The following is a 17,982-nucleotide window of genomic DNA, read 5'->3' on the forward strand; positions in this document are numbered from 1 at the left end:
TAGGATGCCCAGACTCAGCCCCTAGGACTAGTGGGGACCTGGGGGTGGGAGTCGTCCTAGTGGAGACATTGGCCCATGCAGCCGGGTCTCTCTTGGAAGCCCTGGACAGAGTTTCCCTGAGTACTCACAGCCTCGGAGACTTAGGCCCCAGCCTGGGGTGTTGACCCCAGAGAGGGGGCCCTTCAGTGGGTGGGGGCATCTGAGCCAAGGATGCTGTCTCCTGCAGCACGTGGAGGGCTGCAGGCAGGGCAGAGAGGCTCAGTGGTGGTGGCCGCAATGGGGGTGCTCACTCCATCACTCAGAGACAGTGGACCTGTGACCGTGGGCTCGCCCTTGGGTCCCAGTCCTCTGGCTCTGATTCTCCAGCAACGCCCCAGCATTCCCTGCCCGTCTGCCAATTCATTCAACCTGCTCTGAATTGGGGGCACCCTCTGGCCCTGGGGCCCCGGCTCTGTGTCCCCGGGTGCAGAGCGCCCCGGAGTGCACACACAGGGGTCTGGCCAGGCGCAGAGCCAAACTCCCGAGGAAGAGTCTCTGTCCCTCTTTGGTGTCACTTCTCCTTCAACCTGGAGGTTTCTTTCGCCTGCCTCTCAATCCCCATAATATCTCAAACCAGTGCCTTTGACTTCATGCTGGGCAGCGTGGCCGCCGTTGTAGTTTTCCTATACACGGGCTCCGTGTTTCTGAAGCTGCCCAGTACTGGGCGCTGTGGACACCAGGCTTCGTCCAGGTTTGCCCCTCAGGGACGGCTGACCTTGGACAGGACAACTACGGTCTTTCGGTCTCAGGTGCTTCTTTAATAAAAGGGGTGGGGGGAAGAAGGAAGAAAGGACCCTAGGTGCAGACACAATGCCGAGCACGGAGCGCTGTTCCTCAGAGGGGGTCACACAGAGCACCGAATCTATGGGGTGCTAAGAAGTTTATAAGAAACACATATTTCTGTGATCAAATGACCTTGATAAACACTGGATTAAATAAAGCAAAACAAAAGTTTCTTACTGCAGGACTTTTCTGTGCCTTTGACATGATTATGCATTGAAAATCTCTGAGGCCAGTACCAAGTGCCGTGCCCCCGCTCCAAGTTATTTAAATCTAAGCTTTTCATGGAGCCTCTCGAGGGACTTGCATGTCACACGATCCCTCTCAGGAACATGACTACAGTGGCCCTATCTATTTTGTTCTCTCCTGGAGCACCACCTGGCATCAGTGAATGAATGAACCCAGTGTTTACGCACGCTAGGAACTCAAAACATATTTTTAAGTTGAGTTTTACAGATTTCTCTGACATCCTTCCAAATATGAGATTCTGTTATTAAGGATTTGACATGGCCTCTCCTCAACTATATTCAATCCATAACCGTGAATTCTTTATGGCAGAATTTTGGAGGCAGGGACCTAGTCTTGGGCAGGGAGGTATCTCCATGGTAACGGGGTTACTATAGAGGCGGTAAGTCGATCAATGCAGGGGAAACAACCGGAAGGATTTCTGGCATTAAGACAGAGCCCACACAGGAGAGAAGGTCCTGGCCTGAGGGTCTGCGGCTGTCTAGACCCAGAGATCACCAGCAAATTCCAGGAGCCAGCGCCAAGCATGAGAACGGACCTGCTCTCCCAGGCCACCTGAGGCTCTCTGCATACGTGTACTTGTAAATATCTTCTGCTTCTCCATTTCTCACGCTGCTTTCAGTCCCTGACCCTTGACCTTTCAGCTCGAACCCCACAGCGCTCTGACCAATTGCCAGAAAGGCCTTGATTGGTCCAAGCCACACAACTCATGGGCGTTCAGCCAACGGAGCGTTGGCCTTGAATTAGGTTCTATCCCGAGCTCAGTGGGCCCTTGAGGGCTGGCAGATCCCAGAGACGGGGTACATGAGCAGGTATGTGCTGTGAAGGTCCTTGAGGAGAGGGCTGGGGAGGACTCCGAAAATGTGGGTGTTTGGACCCATGATCTACCATATTGTCTTCTCTGTCTGGAATTCCCATCCCCCACACATGCCCTCCCCTTTGCGTTGGTTACCCGTGCTATATTACACGCCATCCAGAAGTTAGCTCGTGAACCTCAGGTCAGCTGAGCGGTTCTGGCCTGGGTCAAGCTGGGCTGACCTTGGCACGGCTCAGTGTCTGTAGCCAGTGGCAGGTTAGCTGGGTTACTGGCCGGCCTCCCTCGCAGTTCTGCCATAGGCTGGATATCGGCCATGGTGTTGACGGCGCTGAGCCAGTTGTCTCTCACCCATCGGCATAGACTAGCCTGGATTTGCTCACACAGCAGACACAGCGTGCTGAGCTGGCTCCACTCACAGCTCTCTCTCCTCTGAATCCTCTTTTAACCAAACTCACCCCTCTTTCTACCTTGATGCCCAGGCTACCCTGCCCTTCAGCTTGACGAACTTTCTTTCCTTCTGAGCCTCTCACAACTGTTGAGCCTGTACATCCCTCCCTGGTTTGCCACATGTCACAAGTAAAAATATAGAACAACCAGTTCAAGTAATTTGAATATTACATACACAACAAAAACAACACATCCTTTTTAGTATAAGTATATCCCAAATATTCCCTGGGATATACTTATACTAAAAGATTATTTGTTGAAATTCAAGTTTAGCTGGACATCCTGTATTTTATCTGGCACCTCTCCCTCCCCATAACTCCTGAGTCCAGCCTCTAGGGAGAAGAGGGGGCACTGACCTGCTTCGAGGTGCACCGAGGACCCTCTGTAACCAGCAGGGCATGGGCCCAACCTTTGGTGATGGGGCAGTGGGTGTGGGATCCACATCTTTTCCTTTCACTGCCTCTTTCTGTGTGAATAGTGGGTGATAAAATGTAGGCTGAGGGTAACCATTATTTGAGGGATCCCAATTAATTTGAGAAACATTGAGTGTCCCTCTCAAACATGGAGCTGATGAAGGTATTGGGGGGGATGCATAGAAGAGTCCATGTTGCCCTGCTCGTCTTACTGTCTTTGGGACTGAGGTCAATGGACTTCTCAGCCCGGGCTATCCTGGTATTATTTGAAGTTAGTAGCCTGAAAGTTTTATAATATTTCAAACTGGTGTTCCACAAGCTGAATTCGAGACTTGGACAAGAACTTGGCCCATGCGTGCAGACCCCATGGGTGAGAACATCAGTCAAGTCACATGCTCTCTTCTTTGGCTCTCTATCCACACAGGAGAAGGTTGGGCTATCACACCTACTTTCTAACATTTCTGTATAGGTCCAATAGTAAGGAGGTCCAGGGTAAAGCCCTTCAAGCAGGCTTTGGGGATCCCTTCCTCTAACTTGGGGGGAGGGCTTGCTTTCTTACGTGGACAGCCAGAGCAGGATGGATCCCCCGTCATGCATTCGGAATTCAGCGTTGGGGCAAACATTTGGCTGTTTTCGCCTATGTTAGCCCTAGGAGCTGGGCCTACTATTTGCTTTGTTCGCTGCTCTATTCCCACTGCCTAACTACCCATGCCTGGCACACAGCAGGTGTTCAGTTAATCTGGGTTGAAGCAGTGAATGCATGTGTCCCAAGAGCAATGGCTGGCCGCACGCTTTAATATAAGTTCTTGTTCAATGTCCATCTCCCCTACAAGTCTACAAGTCTGTGAGCCCCATGGAGGGGACCTGTGTGTGTCGGGTTCCCTACCTCACTCAGAATCTTCCAGAATGCCTGACCCAATAAAAAATGTTCGATTCAGAAAACTTTTCCTTTGATATCTCTGACGTGCAAGCCCCCAGGCCAATCAGTCACTTATTTCTGCAGAAGCCAGTTCCACGTTTGGAAAGAGTTTTGGCAACTCTTCAAGTGTTTGAACATAGCTATTACTCAATGTCTAGTCCAAAGCAACAGAAAGGAATTGCGTGTGCCAGGTTGCCCAGGGCATGGGGTGGGCTTTCTGGGGTTCCTTCCTTTCAAATAGGAGAAGTGGTGTCCATGGGACAAACAGGCAGGGAGGGTAGGATGGGGAGGTGCCGAGGGCCACAGGGGGCGGGCTGGGACAGGGGATCGTGTGTGCTGGTGGTCTGACAGAGGAGGGATATGGGACGGGCCAGGACAGGACATGTGCTGGGATGGACCTCACAGTGTGGCACCTTCCTGGCTGGCCCCTCACCCTGGCCTCACCACACTGGGGCTTATCCCGGTTCAGCTGTCAGATGATTTTCCCAGACACACTTTGTCCACATCCACACCTGCACTGGCATACAGCTACTCCACCCCGTCTCCAGGGCGACATCCCCACCGCTTATCTAGCATCCAAAGCCTCCAACCTTCGACCTCCAAATACCTCTTCAGCATTACCTCCCACTGTGGTCCTCTGTGAACCTTCTATTACTGCAAAACTGGGTTTCTCTCTCTCTTTCTTCTTTTATCAGAACATACCTTTTTCTTTCTTTCCCCATTGGCCTTTGCCCACAGAGGGTCTCCTCCACCCTCCCTCCGACACCGTCTTACCCTCTTATCTTTTATTTAAGACCTACCTGGCTTTCAGGATCCAACTCAAGTCTGACCTCCTTAGGGTGTGGATGGGCGTATTTCTTCTAAGGGCACCTCTTGGGATGGCTCCTTCCTAGACAGGCATCACCCACAGCTGTCCTCTAGGTCTTGGCACTCACTTCCTTGTGGGGATGCAGGGATGGGTATTTCCGCACGCATGACACATGCATGCAGAGAAGGTGGCATCGCATCGTGTTTCCCCGTTAGATTCGGACAGATGGATGTGTCCTCGAGACTGGAGGGGCTCACTGGCAGGGCTGAGACTCCAACCGCTCAAGATTCTCCATTGCAACTGAATATTGCCCCCAAATTCATCCCCCTGACAAAGTTGGTGCCCACCCGGCCATGTGGACCCTCTCACTTTCTTGATCTTGGGGTTGCCCTTGGCCATTTGACCTCCCATACTATATTGGCCCATAATCGTACCCTCTTCTTTTCCTAGAGTGTGATTTGGAGCCCTGCCCTGGTCCCAATCTCCTCTGAGGTGATCTAGTCCCTGACATCCAGGCCATGATGTTTCAGGAGGTCCTCACTTCACTGTACCGCCGAAGTGAGTCACTATGAAGGGACAAAGCTGCTTATCCCTCCTGCTGTCCCTTGTGCCTTTTCCTGGAACCCTCGGGAAAGATCCGCAGTGGTGGCAGCAGTGACGGACATCGCCCGGGAGGCCACAACATGAGGCTGCTTCTGTTTTTGACTTTCTGATCACAGTTGATCCTGAGTTCGATGAGATTATCGAGCCGATGGCTCAAAGCTGCCCAGAGCGTTGACCTTCCCGTGTAAACATAGCGCCTTAATGTTCACACAACCCAAGGTCAACTTTATTAGGATCTTTGCACACTGATTAACCGGTCCTTAGAGCAGCCCACGGTGCAGGCTGGGGCAGCCTGGGGCAGGCTGGTGTGGGCCTTCCGGATTGTTCCAGGGGAGGGGGAGAAAGCCACCACCTGGCCTCCCACCACAGTCACCCTGCAGCCGGGTTGACGACTTTCCCCAGGAAGAGCAAGCTCTGAGTGGTCACCTCCCACAGGAGCACCAGGAAAGGCCTGTTGAAACGGACCTGTGGGGCCGACGTTGCGTTCAGAGCCTGCGGCTGGGAGAGGAGGCCAGAGGCAGCCCCTGCCCTGGTTCCCCACACATTCACGTCCACTGCAGCCTTGTGTGACACCTGGAGGGGGAGACGGGGACAGAGACGGCATCAGCTCAGGGCGCTCTCAGGGGACAGATCCCAGCTGGTGTGGTTCCAGGGAGCTGCAGGCAGAGTCACCCCCTCAGGCCCCAGGGGCCCCGTCTTCCCAGGAGGCAACCGGCTTCTTTCCTGCGTTTTCTACACCCCCCTCCACCACACCCCGGGGGGATGGCCCTGACGCTGCTGTTTGCTCTCGGGCGGAACGGAGTTTAACCTGAGCAGGGCTGCGTGGGAACCGGGCTGCGTGGGAACCAGGCTGCAAACTCCCGAGGGCGAGGTTTTTTGTTTTTTGTTTTTAATATTATGTTAGTCACCATACAGTACATCCCTAGTTTCTGATGTAGTGTTCCATGATTCATTATTTGCGTATAACACCCAGTGCTCCATCAATATGTGCCCTCTTTAATACCCATCACCAGCCCGAGTTTTAGGAGCCGCTGGAAGCACCTGGGCACCGGGACCGCAGCCCGAGCGCCGGTTTCTGCTCCCAGCTGCACGCACAGCTCTAAGCCTTGCTGGCCTCTTCTTTAAAATGACCTGCTCAGCCTAAATCAACGGTTTTCCACGTGAGTTCAGGGAACTGCTTCTCTGATGTGCCCAACCCTCTACCCGCCTCTGTGAGAATTCCTTTTTTTATTTTAATTTTAATCTTTTAATTTAAATTCAATTAATTAACATACAGTGTATTATTAGTTTCGGTGGAGTTCAGTGATTCATCCGTTGCGTGCCACACCCAGGGCTCATTCCATCCTGTGCCCTCCTTCACGCCCGTCGCCCAGTTATCCCATTCCCCCCATCCCCCCTCCAGAATTCCTTTTTTAAAACCCTCATCTTCACACACCTTTTTAGGAAGAAAGGACTCTGAGGCTTTAAAAAAGAGTTGAAACAAGTTGGTCTTGGCAATCCTTTTTGTTTCTAAAAAGTTCTATGAAGAGATACACCTAGCCTTGAAGGTCACTGCGAAAGGGATTCTTTAAAAGGCCAAGTTATTTCTTTTCCTTCTTGTTCACCCTCTCCACCACGGGCGTACGTACACACGCACTCACAGGCACACACAGGACTACGTCCTTATTGCCTTGGTTCGCGTTCCTAATCTCAGCTGGCCTTTCCCAATCAAAAGACAGAAAACTGTCCTTATGAAATTCTTAGCAAAGGGGTGCCTGGGTGACAACCGACTCTTGGTTTCAGCTCAGGGCGTGATCTCACGGTCATGAGATCAAGCCTCACAGAGACCAACGCAGGGCTCAATCCCATGTCTGCTTGGGATTCTCTGTCCCTCTCCCTCTGCCCTGCCCTTTCCCCCTGTGCTCTCTCTCTTTTTCTCTTTCTCTCTACCTCTAAAATAAATACATAAATAAAACTTAAAAAAAAAGAACTTTCTAGCAAAGCCTCAAACAACAGTTAATGACTCTATCCTAAAGCAGAAAAGATAGAGCAGGGAAGGAAAATTACAACGTTATTCCCAGCTATTAACTCTCTTTTCCTAGTAGAGAGTCATGGATCTCCACCCACGCCCCGTGACTGGCATTGCCTCCTACAGGAGGAGAACATGGGCCCCCCCACCCCCACTGAGGGCTGTCTTGACTATGGGACTTGCTTTAGCCAGCGCACTTGAGTGGCCTTGACATAGGCCGCAGTGAAGAGAAATGTGAAGAGCCATCACACAGTTTCTCTTGCTTTTTTCCCACTGCTGTGCGAATGACGTATCCCAAATAGGGGCTCCTCCTTTCACCTGCATCCTGGAAGGGAGAGGCAGCGTGAAGAAGGTCTGTAGCCCCGCGGTCATGACACATTTCTGACATGTAACATAACCAGGAAATAAGCCTGCTCGGGCTCTGAGATTCGGGGGACGCTTGTCTCTGTAGCAAGGCTGACGGATGCATTTTGTGCTCGTGCCCCACGACTCTCTTTAACTGTAGCAAAGACAGATAGAGTTTCACTGCCTGCCCTGGGGAACTATAAGGAATGAAGACAAAGCTAATCCCATACAAGAGAAATTTTGGCTCCATGATGACCCCAATTGCATGTCTACTTCATTTGGGACTCAGTGTCCCTGCCCTGAGGAGTACAGAGGAGAGATGGAAAGGGAGCTGCCTGGGAAAAGAAGCCTTACAGACTATGATCAAGACCCAGAATGGGGAAAAGAAAGGGAAACTTGACTTTCAAATGCACACTTCAAAGGAGATAAGACCCTCCCCTCCATCCACGTTCACCACCTTACCCGGGAGATGGTTTTGTTGAGTTGCTCAGTGATTCCCGATAAGTCAGCTTCTAAGTTGAAGATGTTGGTGAGACCGATGTGGGGAAGTATTTCTTCAAGGTTATAGGTCCCGGAAATGGAAAACCTTGGCAGATGTAGATCCAGCAGGCTGCAGAGAGAATCAGCCAGAGAGGCAGTGCTGTCTGGTTAAATGTGCTGCTCCCACCCCGTCTTGGGAAAGAGAAGTGTACACTGCCCTCTGTATCAGAACATTCCAGAACCCTGGACCCTCCTTCTCTTCAGACCTTACAGACCTCCTGTGTCTGGACCTGAGAAGACTTCTGGCATGGCTGTGTGTCTTCATCTCTGGCACGTTCATGGAGGACTTCCTCTGTGCCAGACAACGGGCAAGGGGTTTTACAAGGTGTAACGGATCAGATCCAAAGAATAACCATACAAGGGAAACACTGTCCACATTTCCCACCTCCAGTAGGATTCATGAGCAGGTTCTCCTGGCTCCCCTTCTGACCTGTATCCTAACTCCATCTTCTGGCAACCCCCTAGTAGAAGCCATTGTCCTCTCGTACCGTCTGGGCTTTGGGCCATTGTGAGGATCTGATGAGAGATTGCATGTGTAGAGTGTGACCCGCTCTCTGTCCTGAGACTGGCCTTTGCCATCGGATCACTGCACTGCCTGCAGCAAATTCACAAGTTCTTTCTGACACACTGAGCCAATCTGTCCTTTTCTTCTTGGGACTGTTCTTCTTGGTTATGGTTTGACAGTTGCCAGGGCATGGGGCTTGAGAGCCTGGCTAGGTAATAACCCGCTTGGAAACTTCTGGCTCTAATAAATTCAGATTAGATAGCCTAAATCAGCTTAGTGATTCGTGGCCAGTAAACTTCTGGGATAACGTGAGTGTCCAGATGTCTAATCGAAGTTAGACGCAGTTGGAAGTCAGGGGTCAAACACTGAAGAGGAGGGAAAGGATGTGGAGAACAGAAAACAAGGCTATCTTGGCCCACGTGACAAATTTTCCACAGGCAGCCCTTGCGGGCAGGTTCAAGCCATGGAGGGGTCAGAGTGGAGTCTAGCACAGGGGTTCTGCTAGAAAGCCCTGCACACGGCAGGTGTTCAGCCCACGTAAATGAAGAATGAACAGTTATGGGGGATCTCGATTCCTCTGGGCAAGTGAACCTTCCTCACAGCTCAGTGGAGGTAGGCCTGGCAGTCTGAAGTTTTTATGTCTGAAAGCCCATTAAAATGTTGTGATATTATAACTCTCTGGCATGAGAAACAGTAACAGGGGACATCTGAGAATTTGAAAAATAACTTGGGTTGGTTTTGATTTTTGAAGGTCAAAGTTAGAGGTCAAAACAGATGTTCCTGGGGTGCCTGGGTGGCTCAGTCAGTTAAGTGTCTATCCAACTCTTGATCTAAGCTTAGGTCTTGATCTCGGGGTCGTGAGTTCAAGCCCTACATTGGGCCCTATGCTGGGTATGGAGCCTACTTAAAAAAAAAAATCCCAGACCTTCCTGAGGGAAGAGACAGAGAGAGAGAGAGGGAGAGACAGATACAGAGAGAGAGAGAGAAGGAGGGAGAAAGAGAGAGAGGCAGCCCCCCACCCATCTCCACTTCCGGCGTAAGCACGGTACTCACAGCGAGCTCCCTGGGCTGGGGGCCCCGGGTCTTCAGCACTGCGTGGCCTCCTACCCACGGGAAATGGAGTTTGAAGTTCAGGGCAGCCCAGTCAATATTTGCCAGGTCAATTCCTGGAACTGGACAAAAGCAATGTGCAGCGGCCAGGAAGGAACATTTTTTATTTGGAAGGATCTGTCCTGCCTGCACAGACGTCGCGATGTGGTTGCTGCTGACCCGTCACTGAGGTCTTCTGTGATCTGGACAGTATTCTTTCCAGATCGCCCTCGCAGTAAGTCGGAGAGCTGCTGACCCCACCTGTCCTGGTTATCATTTCACAACACACGTGAACCAAGCGGCCTTGCTGTCACCGTGAATGCACACAGTTACGTGTGCCGATTGTTTCTCAGTAAAACGGGACAGAGAAAGAAGGGGAGCGAGGCAGAGTTTTCCCCACCGTCCAGATGAGACCCTGAGGCTCAGTGAGGTTAAATTACCTGCTTGCGAAGTGGGTGGCGAGGCTCCAATGTTTTACTGATCTTACCATTCCCATATTTTACTGATCCTTTAAATAAATATCGTCCATGTACAGAAAAGAAAAGACTGAAGGAAATTAGAACATAGAGCAAAATCTTCTCTCCTGCTATTTTGAATCCCCGTAAAAAGGATCATCGACTCTTACTCACTGTGAATCATCCAAGATCTAGAACAAAACCTGGAGCCAATTGAATATTTCTCATGAGTGAAATTTTGGTGATGGGAAGTCACCTCGGGGTGACTGTTATTTTCTTCTTTGTAGATTTTTGTATTCTCCTCATTTCTCACAAAGAGCATGTATCTTACTCATACGAGAAAACAGCCAAACGTTAGAAAGTAGGACTATTTCATCATTTGCGTAAAGCCAAATAAAACTCGTCCAAGATAGCACAGTGGCTTCATGTGACTAACATAATATAATAAAAAAAATACTATTAATAAAAAAAAAGCACAGTGGCTTCAATCCAGAGGCACTTTTAAGACATAAAGGCCGTGAAGAGACCGCGTCTGCTTCTCCAGTGGGATGGGGCTGGAGGTGCCCTTGGCCTGGCCGGTGTGTGAGGCAGGAGAAAGCCCCAGGCGGAGAGCTCCAGGTGCTCCAGGTGGGACTCAATCAGTGTGTGCTGGAAAGGTGAAGGCCAAGGACGTCTGGACCATTGAGGTCTGCTACACCCACCAACACTTGAGACCCTACCCCTGGGTCTAGAACAGTGTTGAGAAACTTCTGGGTGTTTTTTAAGGACACATTTGCACTATGAATAAACAAGACAATTGGAGCATACGGCCAGAGTATTTTCTCACCTAATAGGAACCCTGTTCACTCTTGGCTTGCACTTGGCGCTTTGGGGTCACTTACCACATGCCAGGGCAAGAAGAAGCAACTCCGCGAGTCTCGCATTTTGGACTCTATGCTAAATCCTGGCACAAGACGCTCCCTGAGAGAAGAGCAATAAGGTAGATTGTTCTAGAAAATGAGGAGGAAGTGGTGTCCGCAGCATAACCAGATGGAGGAAGGCCTGGAGATCCTGCTTGTGCATGATTCATGTCCAAGCGGATCCATGGCAAGAGCGGAGAGGGTGCGCTGAGGGCCTCCTGTCCCATAGATGGCATCCATGGAGAACAGCGGGAGCATAGTGTCCCTCGTGCAGAAGGGTTCTCACGGATACTGTTCAGTCCTAATGCCCTCCCCATATGCTGAAGGGTGAGCATGGAGGGTGGTAGGGGCCTGGTGTCCCACATGCTAAAGGAGAGCAAACAGTGACTAATTGGAGTGCTGTAGGCCTAGCAAAGCCCAGCTGCCCGCATGTCCCGGGGAGCTGAACCACCACACACACACACACACACACACACACACACACACCCCATTCTGTGCATGACCATCTTCCTGGCTTTTCCCACCTCATCCATGTTCCTTCTTATCCCATGGGGGCAATAGTAACTTTCTCAACAAGGGTCTGGAAAAGGAAGGTGCTGCCAAAATATTTGGGGGCCTCTGCCTTCCTAGGTACCCTATTTCCCCTTGGAGCTGGGTGGACACACAGAGGTCCACGGAGATGTTTGTGGGGCTCCTCTCTGGGGCGGGACCCTGTCTCTGCCCACCCAGCTTACTGCCTGGAGCAGCCTGGCGGAGTTATATGGCTCCTGTCGTGTAGACGAGCGGACAGGCTCTGACTGCCAGCTGGGCCGGAAGCAAGGACAACGACACAGCTCCGCACTGAAGAGACCCTCTCACACCCCGCTCATGCCCCTCAGAATCGCTTCCCTGCGTATATCCATCCTTTTTCAGGACAGAAAGTACACCTGCCAAGTGCCCCTAGCAGACCCCCCACCTCTCCCTATCCTGCCCTGTTCCCAGGACAGACGACCAGCAACGACCCATCCCGACTCCATTCTCAACCCACACATCTCAGACTCACTTCTTTTGATTCAATAACAGTGAATTTTATTCACGTTATTCAGGAGTAGCTGAATTCTAGCTCCACAGAGCCCGGCCCCATCTCTACTCAGCTACGGGGTTGAAGACTTTGCCCATGAAGATTGTGCGTTGAGTCCCCCAATCCTCCACAAACAGGAAGAAGGGTCTGTTGAATTTCACGACCAACGGGGCTGCTCTATGTGTGTGGCAGGGGATGGTGTTGCTAGAGTCCATGTCCTTGGCGGTGTCCATCTTGCCTTTCTCGCTCACCTCCATTATGGCTTCGTGTATCACCTGTGGAGAAACAAGTCTTGTCTCAGCTCTGGGCATGGTGGGGGGAACGCTGGCTCCCATTCCTGGAGACACCTGAAATGCTCAACTGTCAGATCCAGATGCCTCAGAAAGGGGTTCACACTAATGGCCGAACTTCATCTCCCCCAGCGCAGGCAGAAAGTTCGAGGAGTTTAGGTGTTCAAATGAGAAGAAAGGGAATAGAATTCAGAGGGATGCTGGGTGGTCTGAAGGTTTAGGAAAAGCTCCCATAAGATCACTGAGGGTGAACCTCTCAAATGCTTTCAGGAAGGATGTGGTAGAGAGAAAAGGAGGGAAGGAGGGGGCTGGTTTTTCCTGTCTCCATCCCAGCACGGACAATTTCCCAAAACTCTAGAAATTGCTCTACTCACCTCAAAAATTGCTGGGAAATCCTCCTCTGTGATGCCTGAGAAGTTTGCTGCTGCAGTAAACACATTGCTGATGCCCATTTTGGGAAGCAGTTTTTTTAAGTCTATCTTGGAGGAGATCTTGAACTTGGGCATAATTAAGTGCACCCACCTGTGAGGAGTGAAAACCGCAAGGAAGCTGAACACGTCTCTCTCCTAGGTCCAGGGGAAACATCTTGCTTTTGCTTTCAGGCCTCTTCCAAGGGAGACTTAAGAAAGGGTGAGGCATGGGTGCTTGCATGGGGAGAGGTTAATGGTGCTGGAGCCTGAACGGCATCCGTGCAATTCCAGACGAAGCACTTGCCTAAAATACACCTTGCTATTCAAGCTATGTCCCTCACAGGCTCCCCAACCAAGAGAAGAGGAGGGTCGGGCCAGGGGATCCAGCCCTGAGTCCTTCCAACCCTTCAGCTACAAGCAGGGATTTAATTGGGCAGTGACCCAAAATAGGGTGCAGATCTAGCGCCTAGTGCCCACACCCCCTCCCCGCACTTTTTGTTCTCATAAGCCAATGTATTTTCACCTGTGTCCATGTGATGTTGAGCTTCCGAATGGATTGTAACCCACTCATTTGGGTTCCTCTATTGGGGTACACCCGTCCCAGCCATGACATTGTGTGAAGTACAGCCATGGCAGATGGTGGCAGACACGGTCCGCTGTGGCCCTCAACCACGGCAGAAGCTGCACGGACCGTAGCCTGTGCTCCTATGTGACATGGGGAGAACACTATTTGGAGATTTTTTTTCCCCAGTCCACACGTTTACTGCCTAAAGACTGCCCCCGCCCTTTCCAAGATCAGTGGGCCATTGGAAATCACGCTTTCATTACGTCATCTGTCCATATTTGATTGGATCATGGTGAATACCATACCTAAGCAGGATCAATCCAATTGTCCCTTCCAGGGATATGTCATTGGAACAGAAATATGTTAGACTGACTCTGGAGTGGAGGATTTGCTCGAGTGGAAGACAGCCAAGTCTGTCCACAATGGACTCAGCTTGAAATTTACCTCTTAGGATCCTTCCTTGATCATCATACCTAATTAAGATCCCCAATTAATACTCTACTTCTGAATCCTCTATTCTATCACCTCATTTTTTCCGTAGTTTTACTGCAGTATGAATTTATACATTTATTAGTTGACTTGTATTTTATGTTAGTTGACTAACATTTATTAGTTGACTCTCCCACTGGACCAGAAATCCCACAATGGCAGAGACATGTGTGGCTAGCCATTGTATTCCCAGCACTGAGCAGTGTCTGGCATGGAATAGATGCTCAGAATATACGTGTTGGGTGAGTAAACCAGCTGGTCTGCTGAGCCAGAAAGGTGATGGAGCAAGGACAAGTGACGTCAGGGAGATGGAGCTCCCAGGGATGTTGCTGTCCTCTGTCCAATCCCTCATGACACCTGGCTGCGTTTTTCCCCTTAGGTGCATCTTTCCAATACATTCTTTTCTTTACCCCCTTGAGCTTGCGTGGAGTGGGTTTTCGATACATGTAATGAGAAGAACCATAATTTAGACAGTTGAAGAGGCATCCTGCTGATAATAGAAGCCAAGCCACCATTTTTCCTGCTTGGCTTATTTCATTTTCCACAAATATGCTAGGAGATAAGCAAATACTCACTTCCCTTGAAATGAGACTTTTACACGGAGGAAGCGTGATCTGAGCAAAATTTCAACGTGAATCTAGAATGTCCCTTTAGAGTAGCATACCTCATGTCACTGGATTTCAGAAGTGTAGCTCTTTGATCAACCATCTCTTTTATAGTAGAGTCAGGCTGTCCTACATCTGGGAGCACAAGGACTATGGACATGTTTCCAGTTAAAGGAATTTTAACCATTGTTGCGAACAGCTTCTCCGATCGGCTATAAATTATTCGTTCCTTCTTCCACACCATGTCCACCTGCACTGTGGTACGCTCATCCACAAAGAAGTCCTCCTTGTGCTTGAGGTTGGCATGAAAAGCCATTTTCCAAATGCCTAGGAGATTCAGGAAGGAAAAACTCCAAGAGTGACCTGTGGGAGAAGGCATCAGCACCCACATGTCTGGGGACCCCAGAGCGGAGGGGCTTGAGAAGGGAGCAGCCTCGTTCCAGTGATACCTGGACCTCAGTGAACAGAATATTTAAAATTCCAGATGGATGCAAAGGAAAGAAAGGCAAACACATGAGTTTTGAAAATATTCACCATAGGATTTCTTTAAATCTGTGTTCCTCAAAATATGTTTCCCAAAATACTGCCTGCCTCTGGAATTGTAACACCAAGAAAGGATTCCGTTGTCAATTTGGGAAACAATGACCACAACGTCCCATCTTTGAAAATTCCCACTGCATTTTAGTGGATTAAGAGTTCTGATATGCAACTGATGAATAACTGAACTCTACAGCTGAAACTAATGATACGCTATATGGCTATGTGTTAATTAATTGAATTTAAATAAAATAAGATAATTTTAAAAAGAGTTCTGAGAAGCCTGATGACAAACAAATCTGTTTAAAATTGTGTAATTTATTCAAGGAAGAAGGATTTTCATCAGAAGAACTTAACACCTGTGTGCACATGGGCTCACACGCACTCCCGTGCGTAATCCTCTTCCGCCATCGAGAGTTACTCCATTTTTCTCCAAAGTATCTTAAGTTTGGCAAACGACATGACAGAAAGGGTTGGGAACAGAAACACTTAAAAATTCCAGATAGCACAATGACATAAAAGCAAATGAAAAGTTTTGGATCTACTGGTCTTTGGGACATGGGATAGAATCACAAAAACTACGTTTTTTTTCTGACTGAAATCTTTCAGGAAACACAAGGGCACAGGTTACCCAAACAGGAATTCATGCACTTGATAAACCTTACCTTTGAAGAAAACGTAGTTTATAAGAAGCAGGAAGGTATGAGGGTTCAGAGAGGTGATGAATCCCTTGCTTCTCTTATGCATTTTTTTAGCCACAAAGTGGTTGATTTGCTTCTTGGTCTTTTCTACATCGCGGAAGTCAATCATGTGAGCCTTCACGCCATATATCCCCTCTGCGTCCCACAGAAACGGGGTATGGATCTTCCTGTTGCTGTCGATGAAGAGCATGTCTCTGTGCTTCAAGCGCCCCTCTCTGTTCAGCTGCTTCAGCAACTGGACCACACTCTGGAAACCGTGGTGCACGTCCCACACCCTCATGACTTTGAGGTCAAATCCAAGGCCCTCGAGGAGGTTGGTGAGCGTTGTGGATCTGGTCCCCAGGGAAAGCATGGCCAAGGAGGCAGAGATGCTCAGAGGGGAGAAGATGATATTCTTTCTGGGATGCTCCGTTAACAGAGTTTTGAACAATTTGTGGGCGAAAGCCTTATTGCCAGCTTCTATCTTGTGGTGGACAGGTGAAATTTTCCATGATGAGACTGGGTAAATATTCCACCTGGATCTTTGTTTCTTTTCACAGCAGATGCTATTAAGAAGGCCACAGAGGATGAGGACCAGAGAGAAGGTCAGGTGCATTTTCCTGTGGGACATTTCTACAGCAATCCAGGGAGCTGTAATTGGAAGCAAGAGGTGGGGGTGGGGTGAACATTCCATGGAACATGTTCTCGATGCTGAGGGGCTTGAGAAAGGGCCCATTATTACCTGGGTGCTGGGGTTATTCTTAGTCCTTGATTGGAGGATGCTAGCTAAGGCTAATGAGGAAAGGCTAACGCATTTTGGAACACGACTTTAGGCAAATTAAAGATAAATGATCTGATGACAAGGGATCCAATTCTGCCTCTGGCCTGTGCTGCAAGTGGGTCCTTACACAAGTCACTTCCCCAGCCCGGTCCTAGCACCTTTGGTCACTATGACATTCGATGATTTCAAGCAGCACTCTACACTGGGGATTCTTTATTTTTCTCTCTCTCTCTCTTTATCTCTCTCTTCTTTTTTCTTTTCTTTCTTTCTGTCTTTCTTTCTTTCTTTTTTTTTTTACATTTCTGAAGAGGCTGGAAACCTAGATTTTTGCATGAAAAATTCAATCTTGTCAAAAGCACTTGCTAACACCATCTAGCCCAGTTGGAGACCAGATCTGGCTTCAGAGCGGCCAGGTGTGGTTTCTGAAAGGAAGCCTGGGTGGTGCTCAGGTGACTGGGCCATGAGCTGAATGGAGGGCCTGGCAAGGTCGTCTCAGGTGATCCTGACCGCCTCCCATGGGCCCTCCCGGTCCTCACAGCTACTGCCGCATCCCATCGTCGGGGGAAAATCCCCTCTCTGTCCCCAGATGTGCCCTCTACGATTGGCTGGGACAAGAAGTCAGGCCGGGAATTTGAAGGGTGCTCCAATGGTGGGATTTCTGGCACTCCCAATGGGAAGGGGAAAGACGTGAACCAAACTCTAAGTTTGTGTTCAGTTCAACCCCTTTAGGGCAAGGCCCTATCTTCCTCCCAGGTTTTTCTACAGTTCCTGACACAGCTCTGGGCACAGGGTCCACTCCTCCGCATGTGTTTGGTGATCCATCACCATGGCGTCTCTTGTCATGGCTTCCGAAATAGCATCTGCTGTGGATGAAGGTGTATGTCCCTCAAAATTCCTATGTTGAAGCCCTACTCCCGCATGTAATGGTGTCTGGAGGGAGGGCCTATGGGAAGGAATTAGGGTCAGACAAGATCATGAAGGTCCCTCATATATGGTCATAGGTTAGTGCCCATGTAAGAAGAGACACCAGAGCATTGGCTCTCCCCTGCCCCTGACCCTGTGTGTGTACCTGCAAAGATGAGGTCACGTGAGAACATTGCCAGAAGATGGTCATCTGCAAACCAGGGAGAGAGCTTTCACCAGAACCCCACCCTGCTGGCACCCCAACCTCAGTCTTTCATCCACCAGAGCTGTGAGAAAATAGATGTCTGTTGTCTAAGCCTCCTGGTCTATGACATTTTGTAATGGTGGCCCAAGCAGACTACAATAGCATCTCTCAGTTCTCAGTCTGGCCGCCCCGACCCTTCCAGCCACTAAGCAGCCAAGGTGGGTTCCCCAAAGTATGAATTGTCATTTCCTCTTCCTGGCTTCCCATGAACTTTGAGGGTATGGAGTATAAATTCTTCAGGTGACAGAAAAGCTCCACAGGCCCTGGTTCCTTTCAACCAGACTCTTGACCCTGAGCGGCCTGTCCCAGGCCCTCACAGTCCTCTCCAGCCCCCCAGCAATGGCCCCTGCCTCCCACTGCCCCACCCCCATCATTCCGCCAGCAGCCCTCCTCCTTCCCTGCCCCCTCCATCCACCTCATCTGAGTGGGGGAAGGGGCGGTAAAGAGTGAAGGGCACTGTGGTTGAGGGGGGCCGTGGGGGGAG

At 50.0% G+C, this 17,982-nt stretch overlaps 1 protein-coding gene across 1 annotated transcript; it reads right to left on the reverse strand.

Moving 5' to 3' along the window:
• Positions 1-5,276: 5,276 nt before the first annotated feature.
• Positions 5,277-16,180, reverse strand: SERPINA14 (uteroferrin-associated basic protein 2). Its single transcript, XM_011226532.3, has 6 exons — positions 15,535-16,180; positions 14,392-14,659; positions 12,638-12,785; positions 12,043-12,248; positions 7,888-8,074; positions 5,277-5,645 (listed from the first exon to the last, which is right to left on the reverse strand). The coding sequence occupies exons 1-6, from the start codon at positions 16,178-16,180 to the stop codon at positions 5,442-5,444; spliced, it is 1,659 nt and encodes a 552-aa protein (XP_011224834.3). The 3' UTR covers positions 5,277-5,441.
• Between the last annotated feature and the right edge of the window lie 1,802 nt (positions 16,181-17,982).

This window comes from Ailuropoda melanoleuca, chromosome 14 (genome assembly GCF_002007445.2).
Source record: "Ailuropoda melanoleuca isolate Jingjing chromosome 14, ASM200744v2, whole genome shotgun sequence".
NCBI lineage: Eukaryota > Metazoa > Chordata > Mammalia > Carnivora > Ursidae > Ailuropoda > Ailuropoda melanoleuca.

Bases quoted from the DNA above. Each gene is read 5' to 3' on its own strand.
- SERPINA14 (XM_011226532.3), bottom strand. From the start codon at position 16,180: ATGTCCCACAGGAAAATGCACCTGACCTTCTCTCTGGTCCTCATCCTC. The intron at 12,249-12,637 runs GTGAGTAGAGCA...GTTTCTCCACAG, and splicing joins ATTTCCCAGCAATTTTTGAG to GTGATACACGAAGCCATAAT. The intron at 8,075-12,042 runs GTAGAGATGGGG...GCAGCACATTTA, and splicing joins GTCTTCAACCCCGTAGCTGA to ACCAGACAGCACTGCCTCTC.